This window comes from Hemiscyllium ocellatum, chromosome 24, assembly GCF_020745735.1.
Source record: "Hemiscyllium ocellatum isolate sHemOce1 chromosome 24, sHemOce1.pat.X.cur, whole genome shotgun sequence".
NCBI lineage: Eukaryota > Metazoa > Chordata > Chondrichthyes > Orectolobiformes > Hemiscylliidae > Hemiscyllium > Hemiscyllium ocellatum.
Genome location: NC_083424.1, coordinates 1,585,042 through 1,600,924, shown reverse-complemented (window position 1 = coordinate 1,600,924; position 15,883 = coordinate 1,585,042). Strand labels below are relative to the sequence as shown.

Below are 15,883 nucleotides of genomic sequence, written 5' to 3'. Positions count from 1 at the left end.
TTTCCTAAATGTGTCTACTTCAAAACATTCCTTAACATTCTACCTCTTTGACTGAACCTTATGTCAGCTGTTTTAATGCGGCTAAATTACTTCTGTTATATAAATACACTTATGAGGTGTCTTCAGATGCTTTATTGAAGACAACATATAAACTCTAGTGATTGGCGTCAATCTCCCACATCACACGAGGAAAGTTAGATGTAACTGGATGGAAGGCAATTCAATCCTCATTTGAAAGTCAGTGATTCATTGTGTGCTTAATATTTCCGTGAAAAAGTCCTAAATATTGTTTTTTTTAAACCAGCAACTGCCCATGTTTGTGTGTCATAGTATAATTACACCCTCCTACCAGTATTAGTGCCCTTGGTAGGGTCGAGTCACAATCAATGTGACGAGGTTACATAGTGTTTCCATGCTAATTATGGACCTTGAAACTTATAATAGCAAAAATATTGAAAGGAAATGTCCATAAACACTATGCTTTTATTGTAGATAGATACACAGTAGATGCCTATCAGCTGAAAAGATTAGAATGTACTTTAATCAGCAGCCACTCTGCAATTAATACTTCACAATTACTTTGGCAAAACAAAAGGTATTTGCACATTGGAGTGTTGCCATGTAGCATCTACATTAGAGAAATATTAAAGGCACAAAATCAAAACCTACATTTACAAAAATGAATCTGCAGTCTATCCCACTGAAGTGTACATTTCATTAGAGCCTGAAATTTGTTTCTAGACTATTTCAAAATGTACAATAACAGAGTAGAAACTTTCTTCCATCACTTTCATATTCAGTACAGATTAGGACACAGTGAATGGGTCAGTGTCCTAACTTCACAATGACTTCCGTATTGCTTATACAAAAAAAATTGTGTCAAAACCTGGCAGTTAAATTGACAACAGTTATTAATCCGTGCACTTCCCAAGGCAACACCTGTACCAGCGTCCATTTGCCAAGCAATCAGCACTTGTTTCTCTTGCAATATAAATGATGGTTTTCTGTGGAGTTTGTATTCTTACAAATAATGAGTGTAAGGTGAAAGGATTTGACAAAATGTATCTTTTTTAGCAATTATCAAGTTCCTTACCAGCAAACAACTTACAATAAGCAAATTCTTTGTTCAAATCTTGTTGGCCCTCATGAACAGCTCAGGGTTCAACAACTGCAGTTTTAATGTGAATGGTGTCAGGACATTGCGAAGAATCTCCTTCACGGCTCAAGACAATTCCAAGGTCACAAGGCATTCCTGCTAGTTATTTACCAGTGAATCACTTATAATTTATCATTTGCATGATCAGCTGTAAATTTGCAGACGAACACAAATGTGACTTGAAACTACATTTCAGTTAAATAGATGGTATAAGTCTTAGATCTGTATGCAATCATCTTCAATAATGGAAATTACAGGATCAACACATTTTAAGTGAAAATTATCCATGTAAACATAAGGCTTTAAGGACACTCCCAACCAGTGGTGATGCTACAGCACCAATATCGGCAGGAAGAAGTCACTACAATATAAAATACTGCAATGAATTTAATAAATATTCAATTTTTCCAAGTTGGAGAAATATAGAGATGTAATTGTGACTGAAATGAAAAACAAACTTTAACCTAGTAGTTGCTTCGAGTACCTTTTGTCATGCTTTAAGTAATCTGAATCATAGGCACTTTGACAGATCTAACAGCTTTGAGTGCTAAGGTGATCCTAACAACTCCAACTATAACCATGTTGCATTGGTGTGTTCGATATATTATCTTCAAAGGGTAACTGATGTCCAGATAAGCAAGTTTTCAAAAATGCATCTTGCATCAGAACAGATCTTGATGAAAGATTATTAATCGGTTAAAGTTTGTTAACTCTGTTTGTCTCTCCACTCAAAACAGGATTGCTTTTTTCTCTGAGGAATTATAACAAAGATTGACACATTCCAGTTTACTTTCCTCAGTCAAAGACCTGAACAGTATGGAGGTGAGCTGCAATCAGAAATGTGCAGCATAAGCTTAATGTTGAGATGAAGGTCCTTTTTATGCAAAAAGAAATATAACTTCTTACATCTGGATCCAGGTCACTGCTGGGTGGAGTGATACACAACACAGAAATAACTGCCAGAAACTCAGCTTCAAATTAAAAACCTGTCTCTTCTAATCTGAGATTCGAAAACGTGCTTTTAGTTCTCCTTCTCTGGACTCCAATGCTGTCAGTTAGTAGTTTGAGGCCACACATACTTGGGAAATAGACTGTATGATACTGCAGAAAGCAAGCATTAGAATTGCCTTCTTTGAGAGAGTTAAGAGCACAGCAGCTGTATAATCCGCAGATAAATACCTTTTGGTTTAGTGTATAACATTGCAGGTTCTGCATTCACAAGAAACACCAATACTATTACTACAATGATACTGTGAGGTCATCACAAATTTACCTTTCCAAAAATAAGGTTAGTGATTAGAATACAACAGTTCACCACGGTAGTCAGTCCAACTCTAGCAGCCCATTAACTGTTAACCTGTACTCAGACTTTCAATGCTAAATAGGCAAGAAAAGTCCATTTCCAATTATTCTCATTATTTAAATGCAAGATGCCAGCTGTCCAGATTCCTAAACCCAGGGATGTATCCAGGGGCTGCAGTTATAGATGTTGTAATGCTTCTTGTCCTTGCTCTGTGACAATCCCATCGTGCTCTGAAATTCCCCAAACTCCTTGATATCCCTGCAATCGATGACGCGTTTCTGCTCGCTTGTCTCGTGAAAATAAATTAAACCTGGGCAAGACAAAAACAAATGACACTTATTTCACAGTAATGTATCCTTCAAAGTCCACATCATTTGTTAACTCTCACTTCACTCAAAGAACAACAGAATCAATTGGAACATAGCTGTAAAATAATTCAATGGAAAGCAGCATGTTAAAAATAATCAGTGGTCACAAACAAGTTACATATCCTAGAAAATGAAATGCTGGGTCAAAATCCTGGAACATCCTCCCTTCCTAACAAAGTGGTCAACCTACAGCACATGGACTGCAGCAGTTCAACCACTGATGAATCACTGAGGGAGTTGCTGTCAGGGCTCAGGAATACAGCGGTGATCTTTGGCTTCTAACATGACTCAAGAACTCTATGTTGGAATCCATAGAATTGTCCTGTCCATTAACTGCTCAAAGCCATAACAGATCCATTCACTGCTTGGAAAATTCTGGTTGAAGGGAACAATTATGTAATCATATTATTTATAATGACCAAATGATGCAACTATCTAATGTTGAGCTAAAGATCTGCCTCTTTAAATACCCAAAGTCCAACCACTGTTCGGTAAACACTAGGTGAGGTCAGAGATCAACTGCTGCTCAAAATATTTGTGTAACATTGTTTTCAAAATAAAGTGGTGAGTGATGAAGATCGCTCAGGAGGGACAGATGTTTTGATTCCTGAGTTAAAATTACTGTTTCTTTACACTTGGAGATATACATAAATTTAAGTTAAGGTTTTATACTGGTCAACTTCAAATCTCCCGTCAGTAGATCTAGTGTTTGTAAATTGTTTTGCCTCTGGAACAAAACTGTGGCGGTGGGAGCTTGCACACACAAACCATTTTTAGGTTTTAAAGTCAGTATATCTTAAAGTCAGTATATCTTAAAGTCAACAGCATTGACAAAAGGAGGCCATTTAGCTAACAATGTCTCTGACAGCTCTGTGAAAGAACTAACAATGGGCCGTGCTCCTCGACAACTTGTTTTTGCAGATGGTTACAGATTTTAACTAGAGTCACTCACACAAAGAGTTGTTTCTGCTTACTGGGTAATCCGAACAGAGTTACAATTTCAGGATGAGAGCTAGGATGAAGGGAAATGTCTCCTGTCAAAGGGCTTGGAATGTTCTGTCGCAATGGGTTGTTGGAGATCAGCTGTGATGTTACTGAACAGTGAAGCCGTTCAAGGGGTTGAATGGCCTGCTCCTACTAATTACATTTTGACAATGAACTTTAGCTGCTCTTTTGATGATTGACTAAACGCAACTGATCTAAGTTGTTTTATTTTAATATTTTTAAATGTGTCCCTCTTTTTGAATCTTGCAAACTAGAATGACCTAATATTAAAGATGTTTCTTCACCTGACCTAAATCCCCTTACAATTTAGAAATTATTTAGCCCGAAATGATCTAATCACATTGCAAAAACATGATAAAACCTGCTTAATAAAAAAGGAATATTTATTAATTTACGACTTCAGAAAGTGAGAAATTCAGTTTTGGAAAGGGAAGAACGAGGCAAAGATTTTGTATCTCCTGCTGATAGTTTTGCTGGGATGTAGAACGAGGGACTTCTGTATTAAAGAGAGACGAGAGCATGGCTATTATTAAATTATCAATAGAACATTTCAAAAGGGAAATCTTACAGGGCAATGAGATAAAAGCAGTGGGTGGAATAAGTGTAAAGCTCTTCCGAAGAACTGGCTCAGGCACAATAGGCCAAATGACCTCTTTCTGCGCTGCATCACTTTGTATTTTGTGTTTACTTAGGAAATTATACAAAATACAACCTCCTTCCTCACCATCACAGCTCCTTTCTCACTCAGAATAAAACTGTACCAAGGAATGATTTGGAGATAATGGTGTTGGACTGGGGTGTACAAAGTTAAAAATCACTCAACACTAGGTTATAGCCCAACAGATTTAATTGGAAGCACACTTGCTTTCAGAGCGCGACAACCACCTGTTGAAGGAGCGTTGCTCCGAAAGCTAATGTGCTTCCAATTAAACTTGTTGGACTATAACCTGGTGTTGTGAGATTTTTAACTTTGTACCAAGGAAAACAGCATACTGCAAATGCTCAAAATTGACGTTAGAATCAGAAAATGCTGGAATCAGATAAGGCAATATTATGGCTGAATAATCTTTCAACAGTTGTGTTGAAAGGTCCTCAAACTGTAACATTAATTGTTTTCCCTCTCCACAAATGTTACTAGGACTTGCTGAGTATTTCCAGCACTTTCTGTTTTTATTGGATAAAGGGACCTGCTCATTGAAGAACAGATTGAACTTTACAAATGCTGTGATGGAGAGTAAGCTGGGGTATGCATGGGGGATACTAACTCTATCTCACATTCCTGTCAAACCCAATGGGATCCCGCTCCAGAACAGACTGAGAAATTGACAAGTTGTCATGGAAACATGACTTACTGCTCTGGCTTACTACTACAATAACACCCACTGCTATTTTTAAAAACAAGTTTACCAATTCTTTAAATCAGACATATTGAAAAGCAAGCAATAAAATAGAGAAAGGCACAAGTCAAAGGATCACAAAAAGAAAAAAGTGTGGGTCAAAGGTTAGTGTACACAAAGGTAAAGGTTGAAGGACAGCATATAGTTACAGGTCAGAGATTAACACAAAAGTGCAGGTCAAAGATTAACATACAGGAGACAAAATGACTGATTACGCCAACATTCACATGCATTTGGTACTCTGATTGGCTGAACTATCAAGCAGCTGATTAACCAATCAGAATGAGGTGAGTAGAGGTCAGTTTCATGCAAGCTAAAAAATGGGAAGATAATAAAATAAATGATCGTACAAGGGAAATAAGTCTTCTGATTGGCTGTAATGTGGGATCATCTGGAATCAATCCAGCAGCTACCATTGGCATTATGGCAGTAAAGATCCTGGTCAGAGAGTAACAGACACACAGAATAAAGAGCAGGAAACAGTCAAACAGATGCTCATTCCAGTACAGCACAGCAAGAGATCGTGACTGAATAGTTACTGCTTTTAAAATTAGTTCCAGTACAGTGCTGGAAAACCTTTCCCCTTGTTTGTTGTAATAACTCCACTCCAACCAGTCACACTCAACAGAGAGAGAGAGAGACAGACAGAGAGAGATGAATGATCAAATCTGCTGTCTGCTAGCTGAGAACAGAATGAGTTACTTACTGTATAGGACCTCATCATCAGAGGGGTTTTGTTAAGTATGGACAAAATATGAAAAAACGAGGTCCAGCAGTTTAGACAAAAATGACAATATCACAGTCTATAGAAAAATGAAAAAAATGCAGCTTTAATGATCCAGTAATATCTTGAGAGAGAGAGAGCGAGAGAGAGGTGTGTTCATCTTATATTCCTATACTGCAGCCAGTAACAACATGCGATACGGCAGAGGACCCAGCAATACAGCGAATTCCTCAACAATGCAGGGTACTGTGCATCATCCAAACTTGGTATTTTGTTAGAACAAGCAGCAAGGGAATCACCTGCTTGAAAATACTCGGGCAACTGTAACTGCACCTTAACTACAGCCACATCACTGTAACTGCGCCTTAACTACAGGCACGTCACTGTAACTGCGCCTTAACTACAGGCTCGTCACTGTAACTGCGCCTTAACTACAGGCTCGTCACTGTAACTGCGCCTTAACTACAGGCTCGTCACTGTAACCGCACCTTAACTACAGGCTCGTCACTGTAACCGCACCTTTACTACAGGCACATCACTGTAACCGCACCTTTACTACAGGCACATCACTGTAACCGCACCTTAACTACATGCTCATCACTGTAACCGCACCTTAACTACATGCACATCACTGTAACTGCACCTTTACTACAGCCACATCACTGTAACTGTGTCTTTACTACAGGCACATCTCTGTAACTGCACCTTAACTACAGGCTCATCACTGTAACTGCACCTTAACTACAGGCACATCTCTGTAACTGCACCTTTACTACAGGCTCATCACTGTAACTGCACCTTAACTACAGGCACATCTCTGTAACTGCACCTTTACTACAGGCTCATCACTGTAACTGCACCTTTACTACAGGCACATCTCTGTAACTGCACCATTACTACAGGCTCATCACTGTAACTGCACCTTTACTACAGGCACATCACTGTAACTGTGTCTTTACTACAGCCACATCACTGTAACTGTGCCTTTACTACAGGCTCGTCACTGTAACTGCACCTTTACTACAGCCACATCACTGTAACTGTGTCTTTACTATAGCCTCGTCACTGTAACTGCACCTTAACTACAGGCTCGTCACTGTAACTGCACCTTAACTACCGACTCGTCACTGTAACTGCGCCTTAACTACAGGCTCGTCACTGTAACCGCACCTTAACTACATGCACATCACTGTAACTGCACCTTAACTACAGGCACATCACTGTAACTGCACCTTAACTACCGACTCGTCACTGTAACTGCACCTTAACTACCGACTCGTCACTGTAACTGCGCCTTAACTACAGGCACATCACTGTAACTGCGCCTTTACTACAGGCTCGTCACTGTAACCGCACCTTAACTACATGCACATCACTGTAACTGCACCTTAACTACAGGCACATCACTGTAACCGCACCTTTACTACAGGCACATCACTGTAACTGTGCCTTAACTACAGGCTCATCACTGTAACTGCGCCTTAACTACAGGCACATCACTGTAACTGCGCCTGTACTACAGGCTCGTCACTGTAACCGCACCTTAACTACATGCACATCACTGTAACTGCACCTTTACTACAGGCACATCACTGTAACTGTGCCTTAACTACAGGCTCATCACTGTAACTGCACCTTTACTACAGGCACATCACTGTAACCGCACCTTTACTACAGGCTCGTCACTGTAACTGCACCTTAACTACAGGCTCATCACTGTTACTGCGCCTTAACTACAGGCTCATCACTGTAACTGCGCCTTTACTACAGGCTCGTCACTGTAACTGCACCTTTACTACAGGCACATCACTGTAACCGCACCTTTACTACAGGCTCGTCACTGTAACTGCACCTTTACTACAGGCACATCACTGTAACCGCACCTTTACTACAGGCTCGTCACTGTAACTGCACCTTTACTACAGGCACATCACTGTAACTGTCCCTTAACTACAGGCTCGTCACTGTAACTGCACCTTTACTACAGCCACATCACTGTAACTGCACCTTAACTACAAGCTCGTCACTGTAACTGCACCTTAACTACAGGCACATCACTGTAACCGCACCTTTACTACAGCCACATCACTGTAACTGCACCTTTACTACAGGCACATCACTGTAACTACACCTTAACTACAGGCTCGTCACTGTAACTGCGCCTTAACTACAAGCACATCACTGTAACTGCGCCTTAACTACAGGCACATCACTGTAACCGCACCTTAACTACAGGCTCATCACTGTAACTGCACCTTAACTACAGGCACGTCACTGTAACTGCACCTTTACTACAGGCACATCACTGTAACTGCACCTTTACTACAGCCACATCACTGTAACCGCACCTTTACTACAGGCTCGTCACTGTAACCGCACCTTTACTACAGGCTCGTCACTGTAACTGCACCTTAACTACATGCTCATCACTGTAACTGTGCCTTAACTACAGGCACATCACTGTAACTGTGTCTTTACTACAGGCTCGTCACTGTAACTGCACCTTAACTACCGACTCGTCACTGTAACTGCGCCTTAACTACAAGCACATCACTGTAACTGCACCTTAACTACAGGCACATCACTGTAACTGCACCTTAACTACCGACTCGTCACTGTAACTGCGCCTTAACTACAGGCACATCACTGTAACTGCGCCTTTACTACAGGCTCGTCACTGTAACCGCACCTTAACTACATGCACATCACTGTAACTGCACCTTAACTACAGGCACATCACTGTAACCGCACCTTTACTACAGGCACATCACTGTAACTGTGCCTTGACTACAGGCTCATCACTGTAACTGCGCCTTTACTACAGGCACATCACTGTAACCGCACCTTTACTACAGGCTCGTCACTGTAACTGCACCTTAACTACAGGCTCATCACTGTTACTGCGCCTTAACTACAGGCTCATCACTGTAACTGCGCCTTAACTACAGGGTCGTCACTGTAACTGCGCCTTTACTACAGGCTCGTCACTGTAACTGCACCTTAACAACAGGCACATCACTGTAACCGCACCTTTACTACAGGCTCGTCACTGTAACTGCACCTTTACTACAGGCACATCACTGTAACCGCACCTTTACTACAGGCTCGTCACTGTAACTGCACCTTTACTACAGGCACATCACTGTAACCGCACCTTTACTACAGGCTCGTCACTGTAACTGCACCTTTACTACAGGCACATCACTGTAACTGTCCCTTAACTACAGGCTCGTCACTGTAACTGCACCTTAACTACAGCCACATCACTGTAACCGCACCTTTACTACAGCCACATCACTGTAACTGCACCTTTACTACAGGCACATCACTGTAACTACACCTTAACTACAGGCTCGTCACTGTAACTGCACCTTAACTACAGGCTCGTCACTGTAACTGCACCTTTACTACAGCCACATCACTGTAACTGTGTCTTTACTACAGGCTCGTCACTGTAACTGCACCTTAACTACAGGCTCGTCACTGTAACAGCACCTTAACTACCGACTCGTCACTGTAACAGCACCTTAACTACAGGCTCGTCACTGTAACTGCGCCTTACCTACAAGCACATCACTGTAACTGCGCCTTAACTACAGGCACATCACTGTAACCGCGCCTTAACTACAGGCTCATCACTGTAACTGCACCTTAACTACAGGCACGTCACTGTAACTGCACCTTTACTACAGGCACGTCACTGTAACCGCACCTTTACTACAGGCACGTCACTGTAACCGCACCTTTACTACAGGCTCGTCACTGTAACCGCACCTTTACTACAGGCTCGTCACTGTAACTGCACCTTAACTACATGCTCATCACTGTAACTGTGCCTTAACTACAGGCACATCACTGTAACTGCACCTTTACTACAGCCACATCACTGTAACTGCACCTTAACTACAGCCACATCACTGTAACAGTGTCTTTACTACAGGCTCGTCACTGTAACTGCACCTTAACTACAGGCTCGTCACTGTAACAGCACCTTAACTACCGACTCGTCACTGTAACTGCACCTTAACTACAGGCTCGTCACTGTAACTGCGCCTTAACTACAGGCTCATCACTGTAACTGCGCCTTAACTACAAGCACATCACTGTAACTGCGCCTTAACTACAGGCTCGTCACTATAACTGCGCCTTAACTACAGGCTCGTCACTGTAACTGCACCTTTACTACAGGCTCATCACTGTAACTGCACCTTAACTACAGGCACATCACTGTAACTGCACCTTTACTACAGGCACATCACTGTAACTGCACCTTTACTACAGGCACATCACTGTAACTGCATCTTTACTACAGCCACATCACTGTAACTGCATCTTTACTACAGCCACATCACTGTAACTGCATCTTTACTACAGCCACATCACTGTAACTGTGTCTTTACTACAGCCACATCACTGTAACTGTGTCTTTACTACAGCCACATCACTGTAACTGTGTCTTTACTACAGCCACATCACTGTAACTGCACCTTTACTACAGGCACATCACTGTAACTGCACCTTTACTACAGGCACATCACTGTAACTACACCTTAACTACAGGCTCATCACTGTAACTGCACCTTTACTACAGCCACATCACTGTAACTGCACCTTAACTACAGGCTCGTCACTGTAACTGCACCTTAACTACAGGGTCGTCACTGTAACAGCACCTTAACTACCGACTCGTCACTGTAACTGCACCTTAACTACAGGCTCGTCACTGTAACTGCACCTTAACTACAGGCTCATCACTGTAACTGCGACTTTACTACATGCACATCACTGTAACTGCACCTTAACTACATGCTCATCATTGTAACTGCACCTTAACTACAGGCACATCACTGTAACTGCACCTTTACTACAGCCACATCACTGTAACTGCACCTTAACTACATGCTCATCACTGTAACCGCACCTTAACTACAGGCACATCACTGTAACTGCGCCTTAACTACAGGCTCATCACTGTAACTGCACCTTAACTACAGGCTCGTCACTGTCACTGCACCTTAACTACAGGCACATCACTGTAACTGTGCCTTAACTACAGCCACATCACTGTAACTGCACCTTTACTACAGGCACATCACTGTAACCGCACCTTTACTACAGGCTCGTCACTGTAACTGCACCTTAACTACAGGCACATCACTGTAACTGTGCCTTTACTACAGCCACATCACTGTAACTGTGTCTTTACTACAGCCACATCACTGTAACTGCACCTTTACTACAGGCACATCACTGTAACTGCACCTTTACTACAGGCACATCACTGTAACTGCACCTTAACTACAGCCACATCACTGTAACTGTGCCTTTACTACAGCCACATCACTGTAACTGTGTCTTTACTACAGGCTCGTCACTGTAACTGCACCTTAACTACCGACTCGTCACTGTAACTGCACCTTAACTACAGGCTCGTCACTGTAACTGCACCTTAACTACAGGCTCATCACTGTAACTGCGACTTTACTACATGCACATCACTGTAACTGCACCTTAACTACATGCTCATCATTGTAACTGCACCTTAACTACAGGCACATCACTGTAACTGCACCTTTACTACAGCCACATCACTGTAACTGCACCTTAACTACATGCTCATCACTGTAACCGCACCTTAACTACAGGCACATCACTGTAACTGCGCCTTAACTACAGGCTCATCACTGTAACTGTGCCTTAACTACAGGCTCGTCACTGTCACTGCACCTTAACTACAGCCACATCACTGTAACTGCACCTTTACTACAGGCACATCACTGTAACCGCACCTTTACTACAGGCTCGTCACTGTAACTGCACCTTAACTACAGCCACATCACTGTAACTGCGCCTTAACTACAGGCTCGTCACTGTAACCGCACCTTTACTACAGGCACATCACTGTAACTGCATCTTTACTACAGCCACATCACTGTAACTGCACCTTTACTACAGGCTCATCACTGTAACTGCGCCTTTACTACAGGCACATCACTGTAACTGCACCTTTACTACAGCCACATCACTGTAACTGCGCCTTTAGTACAGGCTCACCACTGTAACTGCACCTTTACTACAGGCTCACCACTGTAACTGCACCTTTACTACAGGCTCACCACTGTAACTGCACCTTTACTACAGCCACATCACTGTAACTGTGTCTTTACTACAGGCTCGTCACTGTAACTGCACCTTAACTACCGACTCGTCACTGTAACTGCACCTTAACTACCGACTCGTCACTGTAACTGCGCCTTAACTACAGGCTCGTCACTGTAACTGCGCCTTAACTACAGGCTCGTCACTGTAACTGCGCCTTAATTACAGGCTCGTCACTGTAACTGCGCCTTAACTACAGGCACATCACTGTAACTGCATCTTTACTACAGCCACATCACTGTAACTGCACCTTTACTACAGGCTCATCACTGTAACTGCGCCTTTAGTACAGGCTCATCACTGTAACTGCGCCTTTAGTACAGGCTCACCACTGTAACTGCACCTTTACTACAGGCTCACCACTGTAACTGCACCTTTACTACAGGCTCACCACTGTAACTGCACCTTTACTACAGCCACATCACTGTAACTGCGCCTTTAGTACAGGCTCACCACTGTAACTGCACCTTTACTACAGGCTCACCACTGTAACTGCACCTTTACTACAGGCTCACCACTGTAACTGCACCTTTACTACAGCCACATCACTGTAACTGTGTCTTTACTACAGGCTCGTCACTGTAACTGCGCCTTAACTACAGGCTCGTCACTGTAACTGCGCCTTAATTACAGGCTCGTCACTGTAACTGCGCCTTAACTACAGGCACATCACTGTAACCGCACCTTTACTACAGGCTCGTCACTGTAACTGCACCTTAACTACAGGCTCGTCACTGTAACTGCACCTTAACTACAGGCACATCACTGTAACTGCGCCTTAACTACAGGCTCGTCACTGTAACTGCACCTTTACTACAGGCTCGTCACTGTAACTGCACCTTTACTACAGGCTCGTCACTGTAACTGCGCCTTAACTACAGGCTCGTCACTGTAACTGCGCCTTAACTACAGGCTCGTCACTGTAACTGCGCCTTAACTACAGGCGCATCACTGTAACTGCACCTTCACTACGGCCACGTCACTGTAACTGCACCTTAACTACAGGCACGTCACTGTAACTGCACCTTTACTACAGGCACATCACTGTAACTGCACCTTTACTACAGGCTCGTCACTGTAACTGCACCTTAACTACAGGCTCGTCACTGTAACCGCGCCTTAACTACAGGCTCGTCACTGTAACTGCACCTTTACTACAGCCACATCACTGTAACTGCACCTTTACTACAGGCTCGTCACTGTAACCGCGCCTTAACTACAGGCTCGTCACTGTAACTGCACCTTTACTACAGCCACATCACTGTAACCGCGCCTTAACTACAGGCACGTCACTGTAACTGCACCTTTACTACAGCCACATCACTGTAACTGTGCCTTTACTACAGGCACATCACTGTAACTGTGCCTTTACTACAGGCACATCACTGTAACTGCACCTTTACTACAGCCACATCACTGTAACTGTGTCTTTACTACAGGCTCGTCACTGTAACTGCACCTTACCTACCGACTCGTCACTGTAACTGCGCCTTAACTACAGGCTCGTCACTGTAACTGCGCCTTAACTACAGGCTCGTCACTGTAACTGCGCCTTAACTACAGGCTCGTCACTGTAACTGCGCCTTAACTACAGGCTCGTCACTGTAACTGCGCCTTAATTACAGGCTCGTCACTGTAACTGCGCCTTAACTACAGGCTCGTCACTGTAACTGCGCCTTAACTACAGGCTCGTCACTGTAACTGCGCCTTAATTACAGGCTCGTCACTGTAACTGCACCTTTACTACAGGCACATCACTGTAACTGCACCTTTACTACAGGCTCGTCACTGTAACAGCGCCTTAATTACAGGTTCGTCACTGTAACTGCGCCTTAATTACAGGCTCGTCACTGTAACTGCACCTTAACTACAGGCTTGTCACTGTAACTGCGCCTTAACTACAGGCTCGTCACTGTAACTGCGCCTTAACTACAGGCTCGTCACTGTAACTGCGCCTTAACTACAGGCGCATCACTGTAACTGTGCCTTTACTACAGCCACATCACTGTAACTGTGCCTTTACTACAGCCACATCACTGTAACTGCGCCTTTACTACAGCCACATCACTGTAACTGTGTCTTTACTACAGCCACATCACTGTAACTGCACCTTTACTACAGGCACATCACTGTAACTACACCTTAAGCTCGTCACTGTAATTGCACCTTAACTACAGGCACATCACTGTAACTGCACCTTTACTACAGGCTCACCACTGTAACTGCACCTTTACTACAGGCACATCACTGTAACTGCGCCTTTACTACAGCCACATCACTGTAACTGTGCCTTTACTACAGGCACATCACTGTAACTGTGTCTTTACTACAGCCACATCACTGTAACTGCACCTTAACTACAGGCTCATCTCTGTAACTGCACCTTTACTACAGGCACATCACTGTAACTGCACCTTAACTACAGGCACATCACTGTAACTGCACCTTAACTACAGGCTCGTCACTGTAACTGCACCTTAACTACAGGCACATCACTGTAACTGCACCTTAACTACAGGCACATCACTGTAACTGCACCTTTACTACAGGCTCACCACTGTAACTGCACCTTTACTACAGGCACATCACTGTAACTGCGCCTTTACTACAGCCACATCACTGTAACTGTGTCTTTACTACAGCCACATCACTGTAACTGCACCTTTACTACAGGCACATCACTGTAACTACACCTTAAGCTCGTCACTGTAACTGCACCTTAACTACAGGCTCGTCACTGTAACTGCGCCTTAACTACAGGCTCGTCACTGTAACTGCGCCTTAATTACAGGCGCATCACTGTAACTGCACCTTAACTACAGGCTCGTCACTGTAACTGCACCTTTACTACAGGCTCGTCACTGTAACTGCACCTTTACTACCGACTCGTCACTGTAACTGCGCCTTAACTACAGGCACGTCACTGTAACTGCACCTTTACTACCGACTCGTCACTGTAACTGCACCTTAACTACAGGCTCGTCACTGTAACTGCGCCTTTACTACAGGCACGTCACTGTAACTGCACCTTTACTACAGGCTCGTCACTGTAACAGCGCCTTAATTACAGGCTCGTCACTGTAACTGCGCCTTAATTACAGGCTCGTCACTGTAACTGCACCTTAACTACAGGCTTGTCACTGTAACTGCGCCTTTACTACAGGCTCGTCACTGTAACTGCACCTTAACTACAGGCTCGTCACTGTAACTGCGCCTTAACTACAGGCTCGTCACTGTAACTGCGCCTTAACTACAGGCTCGTCACTGTAACTGCACCTTCACTACGGCCACATCACTGTAACTGCACCTTTACTACAGGCACATCACTGTAACTGCACCTTTACTACAGGCTCATCACTGTAACTGCGCCTTAACTACAGGCACATCACTGTAACTGCGCCTTAACTACAGGCTCGTCACTGTAACCGCACCTTTACTACAGCCACATCACTGTAACTGTGCCTTTACTACAGCCACATCACTGTAACTGTGTCTTTACTACAGCCACATCACTGTAACTGCACCTTTACTACAGCCACATCACTGTAACTGCGCCTTTACTACAGCCACATCACTGTAACTGCGCCTTTACTACAGGCACATCACTGTAACTGTGTCTTTACTACAGCCACATCACTGTAACTGCACCTTAACTACAGGCTCATCTCTGTAACTGCACCTTTACTACAGGCACATCACTGTAACTGCACCTTAACTACAGGCACATCACTGTAACTGCACCTTTACTACAGGCTCACCACTGTAACTGCA

General features: G+C 43.4%; 1 protein-coding gene across 4 annotated transcripts in view; it reads right to left on the bottom strand.

The window, feature by feature from the left end:
• Window positions 1-463: 463 nt before the first annotated feature.
• The window catches only part of rilpl1 (Rab interacting lysosomal protein-like 1), a 63,314-nt gene continuing 47,894 nt past the window's right edge, over window positions 464-15,883 (bottom strand). For 2 of the 4 annotated variants that reach the window (XM_060843324.1, XM_060843327.1), the window contains 2 exons: window positions 5,580-5,667; window positions 2,684-2,769 (listed from right to left, as the gene is read on the bottom strand). In XM_060843324.1, coding sequence (XP_060699307.1) covers window positions 2,764-2,769; window positions 5,580-5,667 — 94 coding nt within the window. In that variant the 3' untranslated portion in view covers window positions 2,684-2,763. Of the gene's footprint in view, window positions 2,770-5,579; window positions 5,668-15,883 lie in introns of all 4 variants that reach the window. The other 2 variants (XM_060843323.1, XM_060843326.1) reach the window with 1 other exon arrangement.